Consider the following 25,627-nt stretch of genomic DNA (forward strand, 5'->3'; position numbering starts at 1 on the left):
ACAGATACTGAAGCTAGGTAGAAACCAACTGCAGCTTCTGCTCTGATCAAGAAGCTGCTGCGCTGATCTCTGAGCAGCTGAGACCAGAGAAACTCTGTGTTTTCACTGTTTCCATAGTTAAGAATCAGTCAGTCACTGAGCGGCTGCTCCACGTGAACGAGCTCTGATCTCACTGTGTCTCTGAGCGAGTGAGCGGGGTGGGGGGCGGAGCCTCGGTACCAGTGTGATATCTGGGGCACACACACACACAGACACACGCACACACACAGACACACACACTCACTCGCCCGCTCCTGATACTTCATGAAGGCCTGATACAATGATTTCCACCAACATTTTCGTCTCGTCTCGTCAACGAAAGTTAAAATAGATTTAGTCATCGTTTTTATTTTCAAACATCCGTTTTCGTTACGTCTTCGTCTCATCTTCGTCATGGAAAAAAGTTCGTTAACGAATATTTTTCGTCATAGTTTTCGTCAACGAAATTAACACTGTACATCACTCATACACTTCCGGCACAGTCCTCAATCTTGGGCAATTTCGAATCAATTGGTCCAACAATATAAACATATATTTGCATGCATAAATACTCAGTGGACAAACAATGTACTTCTGCATCATACTCAGTATTTTTTTTGCCTTTTAGTTTCTTCTATGTCCTATTCATTACTGAAGCTGCACATTTCAATTCCCAGTTCTTTCGGTGAGAGCATTCAAGAAATCATGTCTGGCCCACCAGGGTTACAAGGTAGAACCTCTTTGTCAGACAAGCACAACTCAATCACCTGTTTTCTCAAATGTTGAGACTGTGATTTCCACTGCTCTTTTTGAGAAGCTTTGGAATTGATCAAGGCTAAGTTATACCACATACTCTTCAAGATGAAACTCCATCAATAACAGTAAATGAAAGAGAGCGGAGAGGGAGACCAGGAATCAGCTCTGACTAGTTATAATGAAACAATAACAGTGTTAAGATGTTATTGATTATTAACAATAGCAGCAACAGTTCATATAATAATTAATTAATACGCATTATTATTAATATTATTAATAATAATAATGGAGTCAGAGTTACCTGCAAAGACAATGAAAAAGAGAGAGGGAGACTATGGGAGGAAAAAACATTTTAGTGAATTAAGATAAATAAATGTATGTGGGGGCAGAGAGACAATGAGAAGGGGAGAAGTGCTCAGTGCTTGATGGGAGTTCCCTGAGCAGTCTAGACCTATAGCAGCTTAACTAAGGGATGGTTCAAGACTCACCTGATCCAGCCCTAACTACAGGCTTTATCAACATAGGCTTCATGATGACGCCAAGATGAACATCTGAAGATATGTCCCTAACATCAACTGGTGGTTGGCATTATAATTAGTTTAGTAGACCTTCAAACATACAAGGGGTATTCTCCATCCTGTCTTATGTTCTAAAATAAAGTCTTATTCCTTTAATATTCATATGTATGCTCATTATGCGTATAGCAGTACTAGTTTTGTAGAGTACAGCTTAATTGGTACATCGTTATCCCTTTGTACTACACAGTACAGTCCAGCTAGAGCAAATGATTAGTCTATTAACATGTCACTTTTTTGTTTTTACCTTTGTAGACAGATTTGTTGACTAAAGGTCTGGAGTCTCTGATTGAGCCCTCTGTGCAGTTGATGAGGAAGTGTCTCCCCAAAACTCCTCTACCACTGACATCAGATCAGTCTGCATACACCTTCCTCCTGCCAGGAAGAGTGCATACCGTCCCTGATGTAGACATTTTACCAGGTACTGTAAACAATCAAAGTAACGACACAACTTTGGGTAAAGCTTTACATTACAGCCCACAACACACATACTCTAAGTCAAATGATGCTGATACAAGCACCGAAAACCTCCTCTGTCTAATCTTTTGGGATCATTTATTTGATGTGTGTTTTACTTTTTAGTTTGGTTCATTTCCCATCCACTAACATGGAGGCAGCTGGATTTGCTACCTAAAATACCAGGAGGTGAGCTTTAATCTGGACATTTGGAAGGGATAGAAATAATTGCAGTAGATGTTGCATGTAAAATAGCACATCAACAAAATAACAATATTTACTGCATTCATGAGAAAAGAAAGTGTGTAAATGGAAAGATTGTATCAATGTCTAAAGTTTTGACAAAAGAAAATGTCAGCAAGGGAGCAGCAATGACTGATATTGTATATCTAGCAATCTAGTAGTAATCATAATCCACAATCCTCTGCCACCAAGATCCACATTGTGCCTCCAGCTGCAGCTGAATCTGCAATGAAACAAGGCCTTCAGGAGAGAATGAATATGAATATGGAGGAAAGCAAAGAGATGCTCCATGTGTCAACAACAATTACAGTATAACAAAGAGCTGGTCCAAGACAGACCTGAGGCAGCTATAACTAAGCGTTATCAAAAAGGACGGTTTTAAGACTATTATTAAACGTAAGAGGGGGTCTGCATCCTGAATTGAAACTGAGAGATTTCCACAGGAGAGGAGTTTGATAGCTGAAGGCTGAACTCTCCACTGTACTTTTAGACATTTTAGTGATGAAAATTATGCGGGAATCCTAGGACTGCAGTACTCTAGTGGGGTGACACGGGTCTAGTGTTTTTAAAGTATGAGGGCACTAAATCAATAAGGGCTTTGTAGGTGAGTGAATTTAACAGGGAGTCAATGTAGTGAAGTAATACAGGTAATCTTTTCTCGTAGATCTTGTCATTAAACTTGATGTACCATTTTGGACAAGCTGCAGAGTCTTTTAAGAATCATAAGTCGTAAGGAATTACAGTAATCCATTCTGGAGGAAGCTAATGTGAGAATGCATTTTTCTGAATCTGCATCTTTAAAAAAAAAAAGGGATGTGCCTTATTATGGCAGTACTTGAAATTTGTTATAAATGTTAATCAAAGGACAAATCCGGGACAAAGATAAGTCACAGATTCCTGGCGATTTTGCTGGAGGCAAGGGCAATGCCATCCAGAGCAGCTACTCTATATCATTAGATATTGTATCTAACTTTTGTAACTTTTGTTTTGTCTTTTTTCTGAACATATCAATCAATCAATAACATTTTGTTTGTATAGCCCATATTCCCAAATCCCAATTTGTCTCATAGGGCTTTAAAAGTGTGACATCATCCTCCCTTAGCCCTCAACAAGAGTAAGGAAAAAAAAAAAAAAACGATCACACTAGAAACAACCAATATTGATAATAGTAAAGTGATTGAGTCCACAAAACACTTTAGAAGTACAGAGGTAAACAGAGTTGCAGCAGAATGCAATACAATTAAAGAAATTGGTGACCAAAGCTTCAAATATAATTAAACAACAGAAAAATCATTACATGCCTCGTTACTGCTCGTGTGTTGTTATCCACAATGTAAGTGTCCACAAGCCCCGAAACTCAAATTTGACTAGAAAAAAGGTAATTTCCACTGTGTTTTAATCCTAAACCTCCGACGAGGTGCATTCAGGGACTGTCGAAAAAACATCCACTAGCTGAGCCACTTCTGGTGGACTTTGAGTAGATAATGAGTGAATTTTCTTTTCTGGGTGAACTATCTCTTTAACATGCACACACATATTGGACACTGACATTTTCACTTAAGTTTTTCTCTTGTGACCAGATAACAGCAGTGAGGAGAGTGACGATGAGGACGCTGACAAGCAACAGGCAGAGAGCAAAGATTATGTAAGTGTGTCCCTGTGTGTGTATGTCTTATGTTTATGCATTTGTGTGTAATTTCAGAGACTTTGATTATCAGGACCTGTCTTGAGATCCAATGTTAAAAACATGGTTATCTTGTTCACTGAGTTGGAGTTAAGACACTCAACTAATCACAAACTTTTCAATGTTACATAAATCGTTAAACACAATCCAGAAAGTAATGCAGAGTGATTTGTATCTTCGAATCTGTATCTGCGCCTCAAAGCACACCTCCATACGACTCATACTATCACAATTTATTTGTGGATTGCCTTTTACAAGAAACAATTTACGATGCATTGTACCAGTCATATGATACATGCATTTGAGGATTATTTGTCTCGGAAGAATAAATTCAGTTCAATTCAATTTTCAATTCAATTTTATTTCTAAAGCACCAAATTAACAAATACATTATCTCAAGGCACTTTACTAAGTGAGATCGAGATCTTAACATTTTTCAGGGAAACCGAATATTTATCACAACGAGAAGGCACTTATGAGCAAAAAATCCCCTTTAACAATAAATCATTATTTAATAAATGTCATACAAAACAGGTTAACTAGTTAAGTAGACAGGAGAACTGTGTCTGCTAAAGGAAGCCAGAACTGCCCACACCCTACACTATCACAGGTGATGCAATAATCATAAAGGCATCTGGAAATACATTAACCTATTACTCCACACAAAGTCACGCCAATATCACACAGGTAGGGGAGAGAGGGGTAATGTGAGACATCAGGTAAGGTGAGACAACCCCTGTATCTAGGCAACGGTACACATTTGTGGTCATGTGACCATTATGTTTTCAAGCCCCTCCCAATCCCCCCTTGCCATGAAGGAGTGGCATGTAAAAGTAAATTTTCTTGCTGTGAACTTAATCAACTGTTGTGTCAAAACAAATTGATTCAGGTAGAAAAACTTATATCATACATGTTGATGAACTTCCAACATATAAAACCATGTGATTGATGCTAGCTGAAGATTAGCCTGAATTGCTAAGAGATGTTGTTTTTTCTAAAATGTTGGCTGTGGGGTAAAGTGAGACAAATGCTTAGGGGTGAAGTGAGACATGAAAAACACGTTAAGTTTAGTCTTAAACATATTTTAGTGTAATATTACATTACATATGTTTTATTTTTAATGTCATAAACATTGTAGAACATCCATCATTTCAAGAAATTACACCAGGAAGACAACCTGGGGCCAAATACCCCTCGCAGAGATGGAGAGTACAGTCGCTGAGGTCATGCAAGGAAAGAAGTCCTTAAGAAAAGCTGGAAGGGATAGAAATATTGACAAGACAACCCTCAAAAGATTCATAAAGAAAAACGAGAAAGGGGAAGTAAAATCAGTAGCCTGGGGTGTAGTAGCTGAGGCAAAGAGAATATTCACAGATGAGATGGAGGAGGAGCTTGCCAAACACTTGAAACAACTAGCTGACCAGTTCCATGGCCTTGCTCCAGTTAAGTGCCGTGAAACTGGCATTTGAATACGCAGAGAAAAACAATATCCCTGTCCCTGCCAATTGGACAGAGAAACAATGTGCCGGTAAGCTAGGGTGTGCAAGAGATCACATGAAACATAATAATTATAAATGTGCTTAATTGACCAATCCCCATGATTCTGTTACTAGTCCGATATTAGTTTTGGAATGTGTGGTTGTCAATCTAGCTGTCAGAATTTTAACTATTACAACATGTGTTGTTATGGTAGTTCTAAAGTGGAAAAAGTAAGTGGATCACTTTACCCCCTTGAATTCTCACTTTTTTTAAAACAATCATATTTTCACTGCCCTTTGTCCTGAAGACATTCTGATCATTTCCATTGCTAGGAAACATCCTGAATTAATGGGAAATGTGTAAATGGGAAATGTGTAAATTTCTCGCCTAGACCCCGCTCTCCCCTACAGTGAAGGATCTGTGTTGAGGTAGTCCAGGACATCCTGTATTTCACACTTAACAATGGAGCAGGCTCTTCTGTGGAGTCTGCGGTGGTAGATGTCCTGCAGAGAGAGTAGTGATGTCCTGACGATTTAATTTCAGTAGCCGCTGTTATGTATGGTTAATTCTAAATTAAATTTGATGCAATTTTTTCTTCAATGCGGCTGAAAATATGACAGCATTTTCCCCCATGTTCTCTCATGATGGGCAAATCTGCCTCTGAGCCTGTGCGTGTGTACTCGCCATCCTCTTTGCTCTTTAACAGAGACGGCTTGTTTAACTTTGTGGAAATTTATTGAAACATTGTTGCTGTGTTTCAATTTCCTTCGAATGTGAGACCGCATTGATGCGATCTCTTGATTATTTTGCTCTGTGCTCTGATCATGTGGTCATGTGTTCATGTTTAAAGTAGATACATTTAGTGCGGCTATAAATAGACTCTGCTGCGTATTTTTGTTTTTGGAAGGTGTTTGGGATTGGGGGTGCGTGAAACTGGTCGGGATGTAGAAGCAGGTGCGTGGCCTACAAAGTTTGGGAACCGCTGCTTAAAGTAGTCTTTACCACTCTCTGCCACACGGTGATGCAGTTGGTAAACATTAGGGATGAGCGAGTACAGCATTATCTGTATCTGTATCTGTTAACCATATGAATTATCTGTATCCGTATCCATACTCGGAGTGGGCGGGGCCTAACCCGGAAGTGGGTGTGATTTAACCCGGAAGTGGGTTGGATTTAACCCGGAAGTAGGCCGGGTTGTCTTGAAACGGGCGGGGCTTTAACCAGTATGTTATTTTAAGCATGCAATTGATATGGGTTGATCAGAAATTGTTATATTTATTGCTGATTAGAAAACTATTACAGGACAGCATCAGCATTGAGCTTCAGATCAATGATTTTGATCACAATAGCAAACGAACTATTTACAGAACAAGTTTTGCAACAATGAATACAACACATGCTGTTGCAATTATGAATTGTTGTTTATGTAATATAATATAATATATATAATATATAATGTGTGTGTGTAGCTTAATTTGTAATATGTTTTATATCACTACTACCTAGAAAGTGTCAGACACTCAGTGCGTGAAGTAAAATAAAACTGGTTAGAGCTAACTGACGGTTTAAAAAAAAAAAAAAAACTCCAACGACCGGCAGAGAGAGGGAGAGAGAGAGAGAGAGAGAGAGAGAGAGTAGCCAGACGCTAGAGAGTAGTCAGACACTCAATGCGTGAAGTAAAAAAAAACAACTCCGACAGGCAGAGACGCAACGCGAGTCGCTTTCTACCAGCACCACGTCTGAACGAACCCACGTTTAACAGAACTCTACTGGTTAATAAGTAAGTACAAACTGAAATAAAAACAAACTTCAAGCTGAAGAAACCCTAAACGTTAACGGAAAAGACCCGCGAACCTGAGTGACTGAGAGACAGAGAGCTGTTCTGTGAGTGAGTGAGCAGAGCGGTGTGTGAAGGGGAGGAGCGCTGTGACGCTGTGTGAGGATTTTCATTCGGTCCGAGCAAAAATATTGACTCGTATTACTCGTATAATACTCGTGCTCGGCAAAAGTGCTTTATCCGTACCGGATACTCTTTTCAGCCGAGTATCCGGCTCATCTCTAGTAAACATGCTCTCAATGATGCAGATGTAGAAGTTGCTAAGGATCTTTGGTGACTTGCTGAATTTCCTCAGCCTCCTCAGGAAGTACAGTTGCTGTTGTGCTTTCTTGACCAGCTGGGTGATGTAAAATGTCCATGTAAATGGTAAATGGTTTTGTGTTTATATAGCGCTTTTCTAGTCTGATGATGACCACTCAAAGCTCTTTACCGTACAGTTTTAAATTCACCCATTCACACACACATTCATTCAGTGCATCTATTGGCAATCGTTTCGGCGTCGGGTCTATTTTTTCCGCTTGGCGCGAGCATATCACGAAAGTAAACACACTGAAAAATGACATATTTTATATGATATAAATTATCAAATATGCATCCCATACTTTGTATTCCTCTTCTGTTGTCCTGGAGTTTTAATTTTCCCAATTTTACCAATCACATTATTAAATGTCCCCCTCTGCCCATCCACTACAGCCACACAAGCAGTATAGATAAAAAGAGTAAGGGGGGGAATACACATGTTGGGACGCTGTTGCAGTTAATGTTGGAGCAACGAGTAAGTATATGCTTGAAAAAAATGATTAAATGCCGTTTTTACTGCAGGCTGATGACATGTGGCTCTCTCTGAGGTTTCTACGCTTTTATTATTTTTTTTTTCTTTACTCTTGTTGAGGGTTAAAGGCAGAGGATGTCACACCTTGTTAAAGGCCTATGAGACAAATTGGGATTTTTGAATATGGGCTATACAAATAATATTTGATTGATTGATGATGCTCTCAGTTTCTGAAGACCAGAGTTTAACTGGCCCTGTTATTGCACTACTTATTGTAAGTCGCTTTGGATAAAAGCTTCATTATATCTAATGTAATGTAATAACCTGTTTAATCATTGGGGTTGAGAGCCTGAGTCTCTCTGTAGGCTGGGTACAGAATAATAGACCCTTTTAAAGTCGACGCCATCATAAACATGTATTACAGTTCCCAGGATTGGTTGCACAGCAACAAAGTATGTCTGTAAAATACAGCATGAATGCAGCAGCAATGAAGACACGGAGCATTCAGTTCATCATCCAGACTGCATCTTATTCAAATTCAACACAATTTCAAATACAAGCATTTCTCAGTCAGTCTCTGTTTCAGTTTATAACTGCATCTTAAAGTGTATAAAACATACATTCAATAATCCTATTATTTGCAATGGAATGTGTTCTCAGTGTAACTCACACTTCTGGTGTACATCTTATGTCTCCTTACTTCAAACAACATCTTAATACACATTATTACTCATATATAAGTGAACAGGGATACTATAATCACGTAGTGCAGGTTACAGTGATACATAACTGTAGTGACATCAGAAATAAATTCTGGACATGCCCACTTAATCACAACACAGCTTTCACTCTGGAAGATATACAAACATAGCTACCTGCCTGCAAGACTATGCAGGTAATATAAACACTTATACAGGCGATTGTGATCACATCCCACCTAGGAGTGCGTGTCTCCCGCTTAACTGTCCAGCAGAGTTTCAAAGTTTTTAACAGTCAAAATCAATCAAAATGACATCAATATGTCTCATTAACACTTCTGGTGATAAAGCTAAATTTTAAGGAGTTAATGTCGATGACTCTCACCCACTACTAACCTGTAAAATACAGCATGTTGATTATGCCATTCTACTGGGGTACGTAAAAGCAGTTGAGGGCCCTATGTTTTCCCCCTGACAGGCTTAGGTTATAGTGAATTGGGTTTTTACTTGGAGCAGCTCATATAGTGGTCTTGCTATGCCTGAGAAGTCTTGTACGTATGCTCGGTAATAGATAAGGAAACCTAGCAGCCTCCAAATATCTCCTACTGTCATGGAGTTGTCTCCTTCAATGCTTGAACTCCCTCAACATCTTTTGGATCAACGCTCACCCCATTTGTAGACACCAGCCGACCAACGTACCTGACCTCGTTGCAAAATAACACAGACCTTTCTGGCCTCAACTTAACCCCGTGGCAATGTAGGGCCTTGGAGTACGCGGCGCTGCACCTACACATGCTTTTCGAATTACCTCGGATATCATCGAGATAAGGGATGCAACACTCATCCCTCAGCGGCTCAAGCATTTCCTCCATGGTTCTTTGGAAGGCTGCTGGTGCATTTGACAACCCAAAGGGTATTCTGACCCCTTCGTATAAACCCCAAAGGGTCCTGAAGGCAGTGACATGTCTCGAACCTTCGGCAATAAAGCTTTGGTGGTAGGCTTTGCCCTGGTCTAAGATGGAAAAACAGCTATAGCGCCCAAGCTAGTCAATCAAGTCGTGAATATGGGGAAGGGTATGTCTGTCTGGCACAGTCTTTTTGTTAAGCCTCACTGTCTGTCAGTGCCTGTCAGTGCTCGGGCTCTAATAATATTGCCACTGCATGGCTGCAGCATGAACCAAGCCTGAAATGTCAATAAGACACCATAAATCATACTGGCTAATCCAACGTATATGTTTTAATGTCATGACCAGGGCTTGAAAATAACACTTGCTCTCAGCCAAATTTAGTGTTCTAAGAATTCTGTGAGGAAAATATATTAATAAATGATAGGGGAGGGATTTACACTAAAACGGAAACAGAAACTCATATTCAATTCAGCAATACAGTATATATATATACAGGGATTTAAGACTTCCGGTTAGAGGATGTAGTGGGTTGATGCACATGGAGAGGCTCCAGACTAATTTGACTATACTACCTTTAAGACCTCCTCTGTGTTTTACATTACATTACATTTCATTTAGCTGACACTTGTATCAAAAGCAACTTACAATAAGTGCATTCAACCAGTCTGTTGAGGGTCAAGAAGGTTATTGTGGTTAAGATAGGAGGAGAGTTGATTAAAGTACCGCAATGGGACCTTGAGAGATTACCAGGACATGAGGTTCACGCTTGCCAGAAAACGAGCGGCTTTCAAGGACATTAAACAGAAACTGTACAGAAAGGGGAGCTGCTTCAGACTGTTACCCCCGGCCTGCCTGCGCGTCACCTTTGAAGAAGAATCCGTCTACTTCGACACCCCTGTAGAAGCAAAAGCCTGCTACGACCAATTGATAATCAGTTAAAGAAGTCACGGCATTAAAAGAAGGTCCCAGAAGCAGGCGCACATAGGCTTGCATGCATGTACACTACCCATTTCATATGCAGACGTTTTAGTTGTTTTTTTGTGGGAAAAATTGTCAGCCGGCCACTACTGGTGTCTTTTCCCCTTAAAAAATAACTATTTTTCCTATTCATGATAATCACCTCTTTCCCCCACCAAGACTAGACTGTGCATTCTCTCTATGGCTCAAAAATGGCATTTCCACCATTGGTCAATTAAACATCAAAGGCTTGTTTGGAAGTTCCGGAGATATATTTGAACGATACAATATCCCTCAATCCCATCTTTTTCGCTATTACCAAGTGCAACATTTTGCCAGATCTTACAACTCCAATTTCCCTAATTCACCTCTTAAGCGTTCTAAATTCTGAACACCCTACCAAAGGTAAAAGGATTTATATCCCAAATGTATCAAACCATCAACTCAATTACTGAGACTAACATTGGTAAAATCAAAGCGGATTGGGAAAAAGAACTTGGCATGAGCATACCCGATTCATTTTGGATTGCACGGTTAAATTTACTACAATTCAAGGTACTGCATCGCCTGCACTTCTTTAACTCTTAACTTTAATAAATAAACACAAAATATAATTGCTTTCTCAACCCTTTTGGCATGAAGGATAATCTTAATGGATTGGAAGTCACATCATCCCCCAAATTGTTCTATGTGGTAGAGGGATTTGGTGTTCTTCTTAAAATTAGAGAAATAAAATTCTCGCTGCGGGGTCATCCTGAGACATTCAAATCCACTTGGGGTCCGATCGTATAATACTTTGACAAATTGAAGATTCTCTTTTTTACGTTTCCCTTGGACTTTCGTTTTCCTCTATTTTTTATTGATTATCATTATTATTGTTTGTGAAAGTTTTCTTTTTTATTATTATTATTATTATTTTTTATATATTTTCCCCTTTTACATAAAAATATGTATATGACCTCCTGTAATTTGGTAACTTATTTTGCTTAGAATCCTTCAGTTATTAAAATGACAATGTACTTACTGCATCGAGGCAGTGTGATCTGTTTATGGGTATGGGGGGGGGGGAATTACATGTACATTGTATTATTGCATTCCTTGTGCTTTTGAGAATAAAAATAATATAATAACCATACAGTATATCATCAAGCTCTGAACTATGATAGCTAACAAGCCAGCAACACAAAATATTACTAGCCTGCCATGCAATATTGTATATATATAATTAATACAATCATCTGGTTTGTTGTGTATAATCCAAGCCTCATACATAGCGGCCTTGTATTCTTGTCTTTGGCTTGCAAGGACATCCAATGTCAGGACACAAACATATAGGTAAGTATCAGAGACTTGAATGCTCATAATTTCTCCCGTTGTACATGCTAGGTTTCTCCACTAAATATGTTTATAAATCTTGCCTGACTTTGGAAATGTTGGTATAAGGTGATAAAGGGATAAAGTCAGATAGCCGGGAGGCCAACTGCTGACCCGGACTGGGGACATCATCAAACTGTGGAAGGAGCAATTTAAGGTGCTCTTGAACCGGTCCTACAGGTCCTCTGTGGAGGCAAGGAAGCGGAAGACTTGGGTGAAGCCTCAACCAAAAGCCCTGCAAAGGTTGCCATGGTAATTAAGAAGCTTCCCTGATGTGGATGAGATTTGCTCTGAGATACTGAAGGCTCTGGAGGTTGTTGGGCTATTGAGGCTGACATTCCTCTGCTATTTCACATGGAGGTCGGTAACAGTACCTGACCGATTTCCAAAAGGGGGGACTGGACGGTGTGCTTGAGAGATCAAACGTCTCAACCTCCCTGGAAAAATTTACTCCAGGGTCCTACAAAGCAGGGTTTCCCAAAGTGGGTGTCCCGACCCCCCGAAGTGTCGCGAGACACAGACGGGGGGTCGCGAGATGCCGTATAAATATATACATAAATATGAGTTGAAATTAGAATAAAACCATGCAATAAAAACATTTCCATCAGTTTTTTTGTTTTTCTTTGTTGACCCTTGAGGTTAGTATGACACGGACCAGCGGAACGAACGAGAGTTGCAAGGCCAAAAGAAAGTCCTTACTAAACAGACATTCCAAGCTGCAGCTTATGAGGTGGCGTATTTAATTGCACAGGCAAAAAAGCCACACACAATCGGCTAAAAGTTAATTAAACCTGCTGCTGTAGGTTACAAGTGGCGCCTCACGTAAATTCCACACACTGTTTTATCACAGAAAATCTCTTGCAAGCAAAACACTTGAACCAGAACTCAAACATATTCTTGACAATGCTATAAAAATGGTCAACTACATAAAAACACGTACACTCAATATCAGACTTGCTCTTGCGGGGAAATGTGCTGAGCCACCTGTATGAGCTGCAGGACGGGGTGTGCATATTTCTGATTGAGCATGGATGACGCTGACTGGTTAACAAGGCTGGCGTACTTGTGCGAAAATACTTTCTCAGCCCTGACATACTTAAAGAATAAATACAGAGCGCAGCTAAACGTGGAGAATGATCTCCAAATAAAGCCGAGAATGGACTTGCTCTGCTCCATGCATATTGCCCACCTATCTCATTGTTGAGTTTAAGAAATGAAAGTAATGTTTAGGCTAAAATTAGGTGTCTGCTGCTCGTTATGCATACAGACGCTCACATATGCGCACAGACATCACCTGCGCACTTTTTTATAGTGCATATGCTCACTCAGCCCTGCTGTTTATACAGGGAGTTTCCCTAGTATTCTGGTTATATTCTATTTCTTAAATTGCTATAAAATAATATCATGGCGGTTGTTCTTTAGTGTTGTATTAATGCCTGTGTTTGCATAGGCCTAATAGTGCGTGTGCGTGGCTGTGCGCAACATTATATAACACATCCAGGGTCGGTGGGGGTCGCCAGTCTCTGGCACAGTTATTTTGGGGGTCACAGGCTGAAAAGTTTGGGAACCCCTGCTACAAAGGAGGCTCTGGCCAATTGCTGAACCTCAGATACAGGGCGAGCAATGAGGATACCTTCCAGATTGTGGAACTGTAGACCAGTTTTTTACCATTGGTGGCATGCTGCAGGAGTCATGGGAATATGACCACCCAGTCTAGATGTGTTTTCTAGATAAGGAGAAGGCATATGACTGTGTCTATGTTCACAGAGGGTGTGGGACTCTTCCAGGTTTGCCCTTTGTCACCAGTACTGTTTGTGATTTTCATGGACAGAATTTCAATGCACAGTTGTTGTATGGAGAGCGTTCGGTTTGTAACTTCAGAAATGCATCCCTGCTTTTTGTTGATGATGTGGTTCTGTTGAGTCGAACAGGCCTGGGGCTGTTGTAGCCAAGTGTGAAGCTGTCTGGATGAGGGTCAATGCCACCGAGGCTGAAGGCATGGTTCTCTACTGCAAAGCGGTGGATGGCTCTCTTTAGGGTTGGGGTGAGTCACTCCCCAAAGTGAATGCCTATCTTCACAAGTAAGGGGAAGATGCTGTCGGGTTGGTCAGGCATCAGCAATTATGTGGGCATTGTACATAATTGTTGTGAAGAAGGAGCTGAGCTGAAATGCAAAGTTTTTGTCATTAGTCAATTCATCTATGGTCACAAGCTCTGGATAGTGATTGAATATGAAGTGAAGATTTATGAAATCTAGGGATCAACAAAAATGTTTAAATAGATGCTGAGCTGAATGTCATAAAACAGAAAAAAAAACCCGGCTCTACCTGGGAATATACGTTTGACAAAATAATTTCAAGTCAATGTCCACTTGCTTTATTTCTCTACAACTGAATGTTGTGCTTTTCATCACGTTTTTCTCATCATCAATTAAATGGTGATGTCTGTGGGATGTGGTTAACAGATGATTTTATCTGTGGGTTTGTTGATTCATATGATGAATGTATGTTAATTAATAGGAATCAGGATGTAGCTCAACTCAGGTTGTTATTTTTTAAGAGTTTTTTTTACAGGTCATCATGTCCTTACATGGTTTGCAAGTGTCTTAACAGACTAATTGTAATTGATTAATTGTTTAGCCTTCTACAGCGCATCTTATCCGAGCAGGTACACATGCAAATCTCAGTAGACCATGACATTTTCACTGTTCCTTAAATACTATTGGCCATCGACCCGACATGTTTGATTGAGGGAGAAGCTTGTGTGCTTGTGAGTATGAGGTAAAACCAGGGGCCTGTACTATGAAGCAAGGTCATTGGCTTAAGGCATCTTCACGAATTCAGGAGTATCATAATAGTTAACCAGTACTACAAAAGGAGGTTAAGTTTTAACCTGAGGTATGCTGCCATGACAACTTACACGGCAACCTAAAACTGCTCTTAGCAGGTTTTGTGTTGCCATCTATTCTTTAAAGATGATTCGAATCTGCTGATCCTCCCAGATCATGTTTAATATGAAATATATAGATTCTCATCTCATTCTCAGCGAGCCTCAACGACTTCCGCCCTGTCGCACTCACCCCAACCATTATGAAGTGCTTCGAGAGGATGGTCCTGGCTCACCTTAAAACCTGTTTACCTTCCACACTGGACCCCCTCCAATTAGCCTACTGCCAGTACAGAAATACGGAGGATGCCATATCCACAGCACTTCACTCCGCACTTTCTAGTCTGGACAATAACAACTCCTATGTAAGAATGCTGTTAATAGACTTCTGTTCAGCTTTCAACACCATCATCCCCTCCAAACTGATCACGAAACTCAGTGACCTAGGCATCAACATTACCCTCTGCAACTGGATACTGACTTCCTATCCAACAGACCCCAGTCTGTTAGGTTAGAGAACCACACCTCCTCAACCATCATCCTGAACACCGGCGTGCCACAGGGCTGTGTGCTGAGTCATTTCCTCTACTCCCTCTTCACCTATGACTGTTCACACCTGTTCATGGTTCTAATACCATTGTCAAGTTTGCAGACGATACAACGGTGATTGGCCTCATCAGCAACAATGATGAGTCGGCCTACAGAGAAGAGGTCCAGCATCTGGCGTAGTGGTGCGCCGACAACAACCTGGCTCTCAACACCAAGAATACCGAAGAGCTCATTGTGGACTTCAGGAAGAAGGTGGCACACACACCCCCATCCATATCAATGGGACAGAGGTTGAGTGTGTCATCAGCTTCAAGTTCCTGGGTGTCCACATCTCTGAGGACCTCTCTTCGACCCTCAACACATCAACCCTGGTCAAGAAATCACACCAGCGTCTCTTCTTCCTGAGGAGAGTGAAGAAGGCCCACCTGTCTCCTCAGATTCTGGTGAATTTCTACCGCTGCACCATCAAGAGCATCCTCACCAACTGCATCTCAGTGTAGTATGGCAGCTGCTCTGTTGCGGACCAGAAATCACTGCAGAGGGTGGTGAAAACTGCCCAACGCATCACCGGTTCCTCACTCCCCACCATTGAAGCTTTCCAGAGCAAGAGATGTCTGCGGAGGCATTGTCAAGGACAGCTCACACCCCAGCCACAGACTGTTTGCCCTCCTCCCTTCTGTGAGGCGCTACAGGGTCCTCCGTTCCCGGACCAACAGGTTCAGGTACAGCTTCATCCCTGCGGCTGTCACCCTGCTGAACTCTGCACCACAGTGATAGCAGCTAACTACTTTACTCTGCACTTTTACTGCCTTTTTTTGCACTTCTGGTTAGATGCTAAACTGCATTTCATTGTAAAAGTACTTGTACTGTGCAATGACAATAAAGTTGAATCTAATCTGAACTAATCTAAGTGAAATAAGTTTCTTTGCCAACGTCTTTGCCATGGGTGTCTATTGCTGAGGGGTAGAGCCATCCTCCAATCTGAAGGTCGGCATTGCGATCCCCAGTCTTCCCCATCTGCATGCCGCAGTGTCCTTGAGCAAGATGCTGAACCCTGAATTGTCCCTCATAGAACAACAAAGTGCTGCTAATAGTGATGTGTGTGTGAATGGTTGCATGTAAAACTGCACTGTAAAGAGCTTTGAGTGGTCATCAAGACTAGAAAAGTGCTAGATAAATACAAAACCATTTATCATTGCTAGGATCGGACGTCTCAAATGTGACTCACAGGAGTATTGTCTTCACTGTAAAACTCTGCGAGTCTGTATTTAGTCACCTGTCATTTTTATCTCTTTAAATATAATTTCATTTCTTTATGTAATATTTCCTATAATTCGTGAACAACGTACATTTACATAATATATTTTTTACTACTAAATATAGCTGTCATTCAGACTTATTGTTCCTGTGGTTTTTGTTATACTTTGTGTCATAAAAGGCAAACAGACATACAACAGAGTTAACTGTTATTTTTACTCCGAAGAGGATTTTACTAGAAATGCAACCTTGCTGTATCTTTAATCTTTTTGCAATGTTTTAAATGCTTTTTTTAAATACACTAAAAAATAAAGTTTATAAAGTTTAATTCAGTGAATCTTGTGTTCAGCTGTTTATGAACATAACATGACAGACAAACTTTAGACTTTTGAACTTTTTTTTCTTCACATATGACTTTTGAGATCTTTAATCCATGTTTGCAAAAATAAAAACAGAGATGTCACTTTTTATAGGTGGATCGGGGCTAATTACTTAAAGGGAAGCTTCACTACTGATGCATCATTCATATGGTCAGGATAACATTATGGAGTGGCTGTGGCTCAGGCGGTAGAGCAGTCGTCTTCTATCCAAAATTGTGTGCGGTTTTATCTCCGTTGTGCACTTACATGTCATTAACATATGTGACAAAAACACTGCTTATGAATTAAGCAATGTATTTTAATAAACCTTCTGACTGTTCACTGTCAGTGTCACATTTTTCAATTAAACTGTATTAAATATCTTCATATCCACTCAGAATCAAGCTGCACTCTTCCTCTGTGAAATATGGTTCAGAGATTTGCACTGCAAAACACGCCCCCTTTATGCACATGACCATTAACACAGATTACAACAGACCAACATCTTAAACAGCTTTGTAGGGGAGAGCGGGGTAATGTGGGACATTTTTTACATTTGCTCCCCTCTAGGTGAGCTAAAATGATATATCAGTAAAATGTACACATTTCCCTTTAATTTAGGATGTTTTCTAGCAATGGAAATGATCAGAATGTCTTCAGGACAAAGGGCAGTGAAAATATGATTGTTTTAAAAAAAGTGGTCTTGTGTCCCACTTTACCCCAGCTACGGGGTAAAGTGGTCCACTTACTTTTTCCACTTTAAAACTACCATAACAACACATGTTGTAATAATTAAAGTCCTGACAGCTAGATTGACAACCACTAATATCGGACTAGTAACAGAATCATGGGGATTGGTCAATTAAGCACATTTATGATTATTATGATTCATGTGATCTCTTGCACACCCTAGCTTACCGGCACATTGTTTCTCTGTCCAATTGGCAGGGACAGGGATATTGTTTTTCTCTGTGTATTCAAATGCCAGTTTCACGGCACTTAACTGGAGCAAGGCCATGGAACTGGTAGGCTAGTTGTTTCAAGTGTTTGGCAAGCTCCTCCTCCATCTCATCTGTGAATATTCTCTTTACCTCAGCTACTGCACCCCAGGCTACTGATTTTACTTTCCCTTTCTCTTTTTTCTTTATGAATCTTTTGAGGGTTGTCTTATCAATATTTCTATCCCTTCCAGCTTTTCTTAAGGACTTCTTTCCTTGCATGACCTCAGCGGCTGCACTCTCCATCTCTGCGAGGGTCGTTTAGCCCCAGGTTGTCTTCCTGGTGTATAGTTTCTTGGCATGATGGCTTTTCTACAATGTTTATGACATGAAAAATAAAACATATATAATGTAATATAACACTAAAATATGTTTAAGACTAAACTTAACTTGTGCTTCATGGTTCACAGCCACCATTTTAGAAAAAACAACATCTCTTAGCAATTCAGGCTAATCTTCAGCTAGCATCAATCACATGGTTTTATATGTTGGAAGTTCACCAACATGTATGATATAAGTTTTTCTACCTGAGGCAATTTGAATTGAAAAAAAAATTTTGGGTGAAAAACCACTTTCCACAACACCAGCACCAACTTCTCCTTCATGGCAAGGGGGGGATGGGAGGGGCTTGAAAACATAATGGTCAAATGACCACAAATGTTTTCGTGCCTAGATACAGGGGGTGTCTCACATGACCCGATGTCCCACATTACCCCGCTCTCCCCTAGTACCTTTTTAACACTGATTCACTGAACCAGGGTTTCTCAACTGAGACTTTGTTAACCCAAGTTACAGCAGAGTAGGTTGAACCAGCAGAGTACTTCAGGCGCAAAGATGCCTCTACAAAATATTGTCTTTGGAAACGTTATGGATCATTTGCATATGAAGAGGGCACTCTCATTAAAATGGCAAATTCTCTCTTTAAAATTGTATAACAAAATAAAATATATATATTGACTGTGTGAACCCACACTGAGAAAACTTGCCATTTTAAGTGTTTACGTTGGGGTTGTAGCTCAGAGATTATTGCTTATAGTAGTAAGGAACATTTTCAAAACATTAACAGGCAGGAAGTGAAGGGGCATCACATAAGAATTCTGCCTGTGATGCTTGGCCAATGGCAAGCTTAAACTGACAATGTACAGTACATCTTATAAATCAAAATAGTCATGAAAGTATGTTTCCCTCCATCTGTTTCCTCACACACAGACATCTGTACCTGTGTGTGTGTGTGTGTGTGTGTGTGTGTGTGTGTGTTTGTGTGTGTGTGTGTGTGTGTGTGTGTGTGTGTGTGTGTGTGTGTGTGTGTGTGTGTGTGTGCGCATTCCTCTATCAAGGATGATGACTTGGAGACAGACCTGAACAGACTTTGTCTCCGTCCGGACCTAGACAGACCTATAGAGCTACTGCCACAGTATGGCCACCTGTGTCCTGAACTCTCACATGACTTTAAGGTAATGCAAGTGTGTGTTTGTGTCTATATCTAGCTGCTTTTGGACATGCACTTCGCAGTTGGGAACTCTGCAGTTCCTCTAAAATAATTGCATGCTTAAAACTGTCAAGGTAGCAAGTGAAACCCATAACACTCTGAACCACGGTTTCAATCCCATCATCACTGACTGGTCTGAGATTTGTTAGTCATTATTTAGTTAAGAATGAGAAATTGTATGATATAATTTTTTCAAAATGTTTAATTAAATTGACCGTAAAATAACATGTGTGTCTCCCAGGAACTGAATATTAGTTCAGAGCCAGAGGAGAGTTCACCATCATCAGATGAGGAAGCTTTGCTGCTCAACACTTTCTCCCCTCACTCCACCAGGATGGACAGAAAGAAGGGGGATTCCAGCAATGAGTTGTCCACTTCCTCTTCAGGCTCTCAGTCAGAGACAGAAACCTCCACAAACGAAAACACAACAGGTCAGAATTAAATTTAATGAAAGTGTTGAAACAATGCTGGAACCAAGATACTCAAACGCAGAAAACACTCAAGAAGTCAAGGGATAAGGAAGAAGTCAAAGTCTTTACTGAAACCAGTGAAGGTCATGCACAGGCAAACACTCCAATAATACAAGCTGAAAATCCAAAGGGAGCAGGCAAAATATCCACAATTAAGACAAAAGTCATACATTTAGAAGCAACACTAAGAAAACCACGAGCGTACTAAGTGCACAGAGGCAAAATCACAGAATTGGGGTGGAAAGCAGTGTGTGTACTGGATGACTGTTTGGTGATGAGGTGCAGGTGCCGTGAGTGCAGTGGCGGAAAACTGAACAATGGGTGGAAGTGAAACTAACATAAATGTATATTATTCCACACTAATGATTGACTACCAACAGTTGAAGTTAGTGGATGTTAGTGACCACTAGCACCATTGTGTGTCTTGTTTTAATCACACGACACCCTGTTCTGAGGCAGGTCTAACACAGGTTAATCAGACCTGGGTGCATGTTCCTAGTTCCTTGGGACCCATCTCGAATCCTGGTGGAGAGATCCCTCACATGTGGTCTCTAGTTTTTTTTTACCCCTGTTATGGGGTTTATTTGGTAGTTTTCCCTTACTCTTGTTGAGGATTATGGACAGAGGATGTCACTCCTTTCTAAGCCCTATCAGACAAATGTGATTTTTGCATATGGGCTATTCAAATAATTGCATCAAATGCCATGTCTGCATGCCGCCTTTTTCTCTCATTCTCTTCATCAACAGTATCCTCCCAGGGTACTGTCAATTCTACAAAGAAGACAATGCGCAGAGTATCAGGTCTGGCCTCAGGGCGGTAGTGACAATGTGTTTGTGTTGGATGGCAAGGTATTAGCAGCAATTCTCTTTGTTTCAATTGTTGCTGCAAAGCATCTGAGTACCTGGTTGTGTCTCCATGTATACTATACATACCTTCCCTGGGAGAGACTCATTTACAACCAGTGAGGATGTTCCTTAGGGTAGCTGGAGTTAAGCAAAGAGGGCAGGATGGATCTTTCTTCAGCCACAGCTGTAGGTTTTTGAGTGAGGGAAGAATGTCATAGATTGCCCCTGATCTTCCTTTACTCTATGCTATCCAATTTTATCCACTGCCCTGTCTTGCTTTAGTGACAGCCTTTGCATATCTTGCTGCTTCTTCCTGAAGCTGGATTTGCAGCACTACCAATTTTTAATTGCCCTGCCGGAGTTGCCCATGTTAAACAGGGGTCTACTTGGCCAAGGCTCAAACCTCATCTTCCCCGTTGAATGTGGCCCAAAATTTCAGTCTGCTGGAGGGCTGCTTTTGTCATTGAGTTGCTTATTTTTTTGTCCATTTCCGTCCTGTTGTCAGTGATGGTCACACAACGTATTGATTTGTCTCTGGAGTCTTGAAGGGTTACAGTCTTGTAACGGTGCATTTAAACTCCTCTATTATACTTGAGATTCAAAGCTCGAGATGCTGTGTCCTGACAGGCCGATGGTGCTCAGACATTTGGGACTCCTAATCACTTCCTCACATAGGAGTTGATCATTCTGTCCATGTTCTCAACTCTCAACAGGCTGAACAGTAAGCAACAGAGCTTCGACCTGCAAGGAAGCATGGACTGGTTGATGTTCTTAAGGCGGATGACATCCTGCTTCAATTGCTGGACCTACTGCAGATCTCGTTCTCCATGCGTGCTTTCTCTCTCCCATTGTCCCTCTAAGCCATCTCCCTCTGCCAAAGCTCTTCCCTCTGCAGCCACTGGGCCATGAGGTCCTGATGCGCGCCAGCCTGCTCCTGCGGCTGGCTCTCCTGTTGCACTATCTGGCAATGGATGTCAGACACCAGCAGCTGTAAGCTTTGAAGCAGGTGCCCTGTGGATGGTTTCAGGTGAGGGGATTCTCAGCCGCAGGTCCTTGGGAGGGCGTGGGGGATCTGGGGGTGTATGTCCTGGGTTACAGGGGAAGGTGGATGAGGTTGAGGAGATGGTTGGGGTGGTATGAGATGTGAGGAAGGAGTGCCCAAGCTGTTTTCTGCTGATGAACTAGTCATTCCACGAGTAACCCTTGATTCCAGATAAACTTTGTGGGATTTGTCTCTCTCCCTGTCTTCCCCAAAGGACCATAATGGTTGCCTTTAGGATTTTCATCCACATTCGGCATTAATGCTGACTCAAAGTGAAACCCGTTTCACTTATCTGGGCTAAAAGGTTTGTGAAGACGTGGCTTTTACAAGGTTTTCTGACAGAGTGCTTAGCCTCTCCATTCCTTCTCGTCATCAACACGAAGTCGGTGGAGTTCATCATTGAGTTATTTCGATGAGCTTCAGCGAATGTAAACAATGACGGCTGAATTCAACTTTCCCTTCGTCAATACAGAATCTGTCACTCCCATCTTTTTTTCCCAATAAGAACAGCAGGGAAGACCTGGCGCTAAAACTTTCCTCAATGTTTTCTTGTGAAAGGAGCTGCTGAACTGTCTATCTCGTGATATGATGGGTGATGCTCTCTGTTTATTGGGTGGAGAATCTCCTGTCCTGATACTGTGTTTTACTATGTCTTTGCATCTATGGTATATTCTATGCAGCCGAGAGGTCGATGTTGTTGTAGAAGTTGTTGATGATGAAGGAAGGACACCGAGGACCTAGTACTTTCAGTATAACAAAGTTTATTACAAGAAATTACAGGTCGGGACGGGCATCTAGATACCCGGAGACACACAAGCCAAAAGTGAAATCTGACTCGCGAGGCTCTTACACACATTTATATAGGGACGTTGGTTCCGCCCATGACTTCAGGTAAATGACGTCCTCCATGGGACTTTTGCCTAAATAAGGGCACGTTTTTATGTCCGAACATGAAGACACATTAGTCAAAAACATTCCCTCTGCATCCATCCACCAGCTGGTCAGAGACAACACCCGAAGTCAAAGGTCATTCCCAAAAGGTAAAGTACAAACAAGGCAAACATCTGGAAGACTCTGAGAATGTCTGAGAGTCCAAAAGGCAGGAATCATAAATGTGAGCCTGTCATTGTGTTTTTAGCACATACCAACATGATCTACTCTAACGAATATACACAACACATCCATAATCTTGATCATACTACAAAATGAAATACAACTTTAGCAGTGGTTGAACAACTCCAAACCATTATTCCTTGACTTTGATGGAAAACATCATGAGGTCAAGTAAAGATGTGAAGGATAATCTGTCTGGTAGTAGGACAAGAGAACCGTGTTGCTTAGAAACCCCAACTCCAATGAAACTTGGACCAACAAACTTAATTTATAACAGAGAGGAGGAGGAGCTGAGGCCATCTGAAATGGAGATTGTGAATACATCATCTTGCAGATATATTGCAAATTAGCATGAACACACATATATGAATTTGTTTACCTGGGTTTGGCTAATATCTTCAAAGACTGTCGTTAAACTGATGTTTAACTGTTATTGTCTTTTCCAATGGATTTCCACCCCCTTGCTATTATTGATTGGTTGTCAGTAGTACATACTGTGCAGCAATGCATTTAATACCTGCGACCTATCCTTGGCTAAATTCAGTTCAAATGTATTCATCAACCAAGAGTGTTATCATTTATTACTCATTGTCACTTATTGACACAACTCTTATAAAAATACATGTAACACCTTTTAATTTTTCATTATTTCTTATTGATGTCCTAACTTTCTTAAAAAGTGTAATTTAAAATAAGGTATTTCTTCTTTTTGTCTAGCTGCTGCTCAGTTAGAGACCCCTGACTTTCTCTGTCACAGCAGCATCCTTGGCTGTAGGACTACAGGTAGAGAGCTGAGGTACATCAAAGTATTTTCTTTGTATGTGTATTTGTACTTAGGTTTATAATATTCTCAATGATAACTCTATCGTTTACTTTAGATCACCTATGTCGATAACGTGTTTGACAGTTAGGCACTGCAACCCTGACCTTACTTAGACATTTCCTGACCGAAATGGCCAGATCTTTTGAACTTTACGTTAAACAGAATTAAACCTGAATGAATATTCTATGGAAGTTAAGCCGAGGAATATTTGAGCTGTCTGTACACTGACTTTCGTTTAAGTAATTTCCTTTTCTGATGTGTCATTCCTGGGGTCACCTCTCAGTCAGTCTCTCATATTATTGTATAACAGAGTCATTAATCAGTATGACCTTCACTCTGATCTTATTATTGTCTTTTTCTCATAGGGGAGACGCCGCCCAAGGTCATAAAGAAAATGAACAAGTTGAAGAGCAGGAGGGAGGAGAAGAGTTTCCCCATTGTACCATGATAGACAAGTTATTGACGAGACATGGAGCATGTATTCCGCACCATGAACCCCAGCTGTATCGTGCTGTAGCCACTCAAACCAAGTCTATTCCAGGGTTCAGCATCCTACCTTTCCCTGATTTCTGGGGTCATGTCCCTCCAGCAAGACATGAACCCATGGTCCCTCGCAAACCCAACATACAGAGGTACTGCATGCTCATTAAAAAAAAATAGATTATATCCCTTGTCAACATTTGGCATAGTTTATTTTGGTCTTATTAAACTATCTGTGTTATACTTTGGTCAAAATACGAAAGAGATGAAGTACCACGACACCCCTCTCAACTCAATGTGAAGAACCTGGTTGAGAATGGCCTGTTTGTGGGTGTTTTCCATTAAATGCTAATGAGCCTCTGCTCCCCTTGGTAATATGTTGTACATGCAGGCAAATTCTAAGTTCTGGCTGTGTATGTGTATAAAATAACGGAAAGACATGTATGAATTGTGTTGTGCAATTGATACATTAAACGTGACACCATTAAATGGTGTGCCTTTTGGCATTCAATAAATTTGTTTATCAGAAAAAATATAAATACTTTTAATATTAACATTGAATAATAACTTTAATTGATTCAAGTTACCTCGGGGCACCACCCTTCAAAGGAAGTAAAATAAATTGATAAATTGAACCCTCGTGAAGGTTCTACTACAAATTTGGAACTAATTAATAACTTAACCAAATTTACCATATAGATAGTTGGCCAAGTTGAAGGATATAGAGTTCTTGACAATGTAGAGGCTAGCAAAATTCACAACATTTGTAAAAGAATACAAATTTATTATGAAGATAATAAAGCATAAATATACAAATTAAAAAAAGGTGTACTTACTATATAAATATGTGTATGTGAATATGCGTGTGTGTATCTGTGTGAGTGAGTGTGTTTTCAAAATGGCGGCTGGCCCCTATGAAGGCAATAAACCCTCCCCCATGGTATGTTTACGACATGTGGCGGGGGTCAGAGAGATGTGTGGGGAGATATGTGTGTGTGCGTTGGTGCCAGGTTAGAGTAAGTAGCTAGTTGCATGCAAAGAAAGACTTTCAATAGCATAAAATAACCATCATTAACTTTCAATAACTTATAACATAATATGGAAGCCCATTTCCGCCACTGTGATGAAAAAAAATTATCTGTATCTTATAATTATGATTTAGCATCTCATAATTATGACTTAGCACAGTCAGGACATCAGGGTTAAAGTGACTGAACGATATTATAACTATGAGATACTGAGTGCAGGGTCTGTCTGCGGGAGCGTGCGTTTCTGTGTGTGTTTGTGTGATCGTCTCTGTCCCTCTTCACACAAACTGATATTAATATGTATTTAGTTATTAATCTATGATGTCGGATCATGATTCGGGATCGTTCCATCACTTTAGCTCATGGAGCGTCTGCTGGCTTGGTCGGGGTCCGCTCCTGCTCCCACCTGCCGCACCGTGCTGAATGTGACGGGGAGTGCGGCCCCGATTCTGCGTCATCATGCAGTGCTGAAGGCGACAGCGAGCGCAGCTCCAATTCTGCGCCCTCGCGCAGCGCTGAGGCTGGTGGAG

General features: G+C 40.8%; 1 protein-coding gene across 1 annotated transcript in view; it reads left to right on the forward strand.

The window, feature by feature from the left end:
- LOC128444811 (cytosolic carboxypeptidase 4) overlaps window positions 1-25,627 on the forward strand; it is a 193,896-nt gene that overhangs the window by 54,306 nt on the left and 113,963 nt on the right. Inside the window, exons 8-14 of the mRNA XM_053427466.1 lie at window positions 1,605-1,770; window positions 3,629-3,693; window positions 19,144-19,260; window positions 19,537-19,726; window positions 21,287-21,332; window positions 21,473-21,601; window positions 23,955-24,221. Coding sequence (XP_053283441.1) covers window positions 1,605-1,770; window positions 3,629-3,693; window positions 19,144-19,260; window positions 19,537-19,726; window positions 21,287-21,332; window positions 21,473-21,601; window positions 23,955-24,221 — 980 coding nt within the window. The remainder of the gene's footprint in view (window positions 1-1,604; window positions 1,771-3,628; window positions 3,694-19,143; window positions 19,261-19,536; window positions 19,727-21,286; window positions 21,333-21,472; window positions 21,602-23,954; window positions 24,222-25,627) is intronic.

Source organism: Pleuronectes platessa, chromosome 7 (assembly GCF_947347685.1).
Source record: "Pleuronectes platessa chromosome 7, fPlePla1.1, whole genome shotgun sequence".
In the NCBI taxonomy this organism is placed as follows: Eukaryota; Metazoa; Chordata; class Actinopteri; order Pleuronectiformes; family Pleuronectidae; genus Pleuronectes; species Pleuronectes platessa.